The sequence below is a fragment of the Lipophrys pholis genome (genome assembly GCF_963383615.2).
Source record: "Lipophrys pholis genome assembly, chromosome: 14".
Taxonomy (NCBI): domain Eukaryota; kingdom Metazoa; phylum Chordata; class Actinopteri; order Blenniiformes; family Blenniidae; genus Lipophrys; species Lipophrys pholis.
Window position 1 is genome coordinate 17,137,634 of NC_137633.1, and position 4,486 is coordinate 17,142,119.

The 4,486-nt window shown below is 38.8% G+C and overlaps 1 protein-coding gene across 1 annotated transcript; it reads left to right on the forward strand.

The window, feature by feature from the left end:
• Positions 1-272: 272 nt before the first annotated feature.
• Positions 273-4,165, forward strand: LOC308120323 (cytochrome c oxidase subunit 7A2, mitochondrial-like). The gene is made up of 4 exons (XM_080480860.1): positions 273-375; positions 1,572-1,661; positions 3,640-3,724; positions 3,914-4,165. The coding sequence occupies exons 1-4, from the start codon at positions 358-360 to the stop codon at positions 3,970-3,972; spliced, it is 252 nt and encodes an 83-aa protein (XP_080336986.1). The 5' UTR covers positions 273-357; the 3' UTR covers positions 3,973-4,165.
• The last annotated feature ends 321 nt before the right edge of the window (positions 4,166-4,486 follow it).

The following is a 4,486-nucleotide window of genomic DNA, read 5'->3' on the forward strand; positions in this document are numbered from 1 at the left end:
CTGAAAAACATTTTCTGGCAAAAAAGCATTACGTTGTTTAAAAACGGCCTTTTCAATCTAAGAAAGGCAGGTTTGATTTCAGCCTGTAATTATTAATGTAATTATTAATTATTGATTATTGATTCATCCAGTCAACTTAAAAAGGAACAACTATATTTTGGGGTACATTTAGCTAACAAATATTCATACAAAATGATGAAATTCATTAAAGAAATTCGAGTTATTTGTGTTGAGCTGAACTCTAGTAAAACAAAAGCACGTGACTCGAATCGCAGAGGATTGTGGGAAGTCAGTTGGTGTGTCCGTCCTTGTGGTGTGTCTTTAACTTTTTACCTCAGTACAACCAAGTTTACAGACATGTACAGACAGCTTAAGGTAAGGCAAACATTTATTATATTTTCAAAACCGAAAAATGCTCATAATATTGCCGTAAAATTAATTTTGTTTCCGAAGCGTAGGACCTGTTGCCATTACAGAGTAACGGTCCCGCTAACCTTTGTATAACCTCTGGGTAACATTGCGAAATAAAGTAATTCATTTATGAAATGCACGAGATACTTTCCGTTATATGATATAGTTGTTGTGGGTTTAGAACTGTAGATGACCGGTCTTTTCTGACCTGTGAGCGAAAGCAACAAGTGGTGTAATAAAAGCGGTGTTTCGGATTAAGTGGTTTCCCTGTTAACTGGTGACCGACTGCCTTCAGTGTCCCTCGATGCTGCTAGAAACGACACGTGTTAAAAATCCGACAGAAATCTGTAGCTGTCCCGGTGAACTCAACTTAACCGCATTTACAATACATTTTCTAAGTGTCGTGCCTTTTGTTATCTTATCGTTGTCTCATTTCAACTTATAGCAGCGGCGAGGTACACTAAAGTAAGTCGGTCACTAGTTAACAGGGAAACCACATAATCTGAAACACGGGTCCCGGTGTAATTCTGTTTTAGTAACTACATTTCCCTCTGGTTTCATCCCCTTTACTATTGCTGAAAATAATGAAAATTCACTACAGCGATGTTAAGATATTATTAAAGAAAATAATATGTGTGCTGTGTTCGTGAGCAGCTCAATAACTTTGTTCATCACAGCTATGGATGTGACTTTTAGGCGTTACATTATATTTGGTGACCCACTACATTCTGTGACATGGGACTAATAGGGACTTCAGATCCATCAAGTTCACATATGAACTGACACAGTTCACAAGGATAAATTTGACTCAGATGAGGTAAGTGTTACATGAGTTAAGGCAGGACTGTCAAGCCATAATTACATACATACATATCTATTTTTAAGTCGTGTTCGTTAAAGCACAGATGTAGCTTAAAGTGTAACATTTAAACCAGGAAATATTGATCTGCTAGAAGTTTTTTTATGCAAACTTTCACGAACCTGAGATGACAGCTCTGAGTTGACCTCTGGTTTGACGCACTGCAGTACATAGCAGTGACCAGCAGAGGTCAGCACATCAAACTACAACACTATACTTGTAGTTCATGTCAGTCTCCTAGACATTTTGTTTTTCCAACAATCGTGATTAGAATTAACAGTTCAAGTGTTTTTACATGCAGAGTCTCCAGCAGCTGTCCAGGCGGACCATCAGCTGCAGCGCCCGCAGGCAGCTTGATAACACCGTGAAGCAAAAGCAGAAACTGTTCCAGGTAAAGGTTACACATCACTTCAAGACGAGCCATAGATAGAACAGTCAATGTCAAATCAGGTGTCATCTTAAGCCTCGATCTCACTGGGTTGTTGCTGAAGAGCTTTCTATTTCTATTACTTACAAAGCGTGAGTCTCTGATTCAACGGTGTTACCTAAGTGTAGTAAATATTAATTAAAATAAACTTCATCTAGCCGCTTAAGTACTTCTTGTTTGAGCTTGATTTCTTGTTTGCGTTCAACTATTTCACTTTTTAGTGAAACTTGTTGGTGTATTTTCTTGCCACTTGTGTATGGAGAGGTTTCAGCCCAGTGAGATAGCTTTGTGAAGTGTTTTTGTGAAGAGTACAGGCAATCTCTCAATAAATGTTGGCCTGTGACTGTAAGCTTTGATATTTCTATCTCAAATTACTTCATGCTAACTTAGTTAGTTAGTTTCCCTTTGTGAGTTTAAAGTGTGTTTTAAAAAAATCACGTCTGTCTATTCTGATAATGATAATGTTAAAGTTTCTATTTTATTCCCAGGTTCTGGAGACAGAATCTATTTTTATCTTCGTTGTAGCCTGACAGATAAGTATCGGCGAGTTTCCCCCAGTAGTTTGTAAATGACCTTCTGCCTGTAGCTAGCTGGAGTCGCTCTAATTCTGCTTCCAGGCTGCTGATTAAAACACATTGCTGCTCCTGCACAGCAGTAGAGACATGACTTTAGTACACAAACGGCCTTTTCACCCCATAGTAAGCTCTGCTTCATTGCATAGTGGACTTCATAACTGTAACTGGCACAATTATTTCCGAGATGAGCTCAAATTCCTGCTTTCATAAGATTATATTCACGTTATTCATATTTTCAGTGTGAATTTATTTTAAGTGAAATGAGCTGAAATACATTGATAAATCAAACCTGCGTACGAAACAGTTGTGGCAGTTTCAGTTAATATATTTCGATTGATTTAAAGAATTTCCCTCTGCGATTAATATACTATTTTCTCTTCTTTTCCATATAAAAGAATGATTCAATATTTCAAAATGAAATAGCACAAGAAGAGTTCATTTGATTGTCTTTGAACTCAGCTGTTAACTACAACACATTCTATTGTGAGACTCGTCGTGATTGAAGGCCATTGGCTCGTTTCTATGGAGGACTAAACGCGCCAAAATTAAATAAATCAATACCATAAATAATTACTAAAATACATCATTAATTAATTACAATTGGAGTAAATTCATTTAATTACCACTGTTGTACACGAGAACATCTCTCACCAACCCCCCAGAAAGTTCCTGCAGATCCTCCCCTAACGGAGCACCATGTTTCGAAGCTCTTAAATTCTTATTATTTCTTCCTGTTATGCTTTTGTGAAAATAACGAACTACAATCAACATGCTGTAAGCAGTCATTGTTACATCTGTGCATTTCCGATTGTTGTTGTCTGCAAGCAAACAAACAAAAAAAGAGCCAATTTATAAAAGAAGAAACTCTTCAGACTGAATCAATGGGTTTGACTGGATTAGCGTTAGCATTAGCCCTGCCCACTGTCTGATATAAAAAATAGATTTAGGAAGCAACACCGGGCCATGACATCATTGTGTTGTTTTGTTTGTTTTTTCATAAAATTAATTGGTATTTTAATGAATTTATGACACATTCATGTAATTATCTAATGGAGTGTTTATTTACCTTTGGAACATTTAGTCCTCCATACATTTCTCCACATGTTGTAGATCCTGGTCTCAGAATGAACTTGGTCACTGTTTGAAGAAGGAGGTCCTCAAACACACCGCCCGGGAACAGCTGCTGTAAATTAGAGCCAAGGCAATGAGCACTGTCGTTTAGGGAAAACGAGTCTCAAAGCACTCAGACATTAATAGTAGATTTCTTTGCCAATCATATTGTTGCAGCAACATTATGGCGTGTTTGCCTGCTATCTTGCATTTCGCCCCTTCAGACAGTAACATGCGCTGGTTTGTGTTTTTACCAGGAGGACAACGGAATGCCCATCCATCTGAAGGGCGGGTCAAAGGACGCTCTGCTCTACAGAGCCACCATGACTCTCACTGTGTTCGGTATGTCCACCAAACTCACGTCACGTGTTGTTTTGAAGTCTCCTCCGCGCCCCGACCCCACCGTTCCCACAGGGAAAACCTTTCCCAGTTAAATTACAGTCATTTGCCTGATGGCTCATCAGGCGTCGGTCGGAGTCCAGGTGGCTGGTTGTTTTGTGCGTCTCAGACTCTGGTTTGATCTCCCCTCAGGGAGTGGATACGTGGTGTACGAGCTGCTCAGCGCCGCCATGCCCAAGAAGCCACAGTGACGCAGGCCGGCGCTGCTGGACGTTATCGTCTGATAAAGATGCAGACGCGCCACGCGGAGCCCGAGCGTCACCTCTCTGCTGTGCGGACGACAGCGTCGACCTTAGGAGGTTTCATGTTTGAAATCAGCAGCTATTGATTGTACAAAGCATGGACTACAAATTCTATCAAATATTAAATCTGTTTTACTTGTAATGAGTCTTCCGATTCAATATGTGTGTGAATGTGGAGGGAATTCTTGTTTATTTCAAGGTGGATTTCAGATGTTGAGTATGATTGAAAAGTGAATTCATTTCTACTCTCATGAAATAAAAACTTAAAAAGCTTCAGACATTTTTAAATACCGACCTGGGGTGATTACTGTCCTGAGATACTGTGATTCTATTACATACAAGCTGAAAAGATGAAGAATAAAACAATAAAAGCTCAAAATATTTCATTCTGTGTGAAAAAAACCATAAAAAATAAAGTTACTTTTGTAGTAGTTTCACTGTTCAAGTTAAATTATGGGAGAAA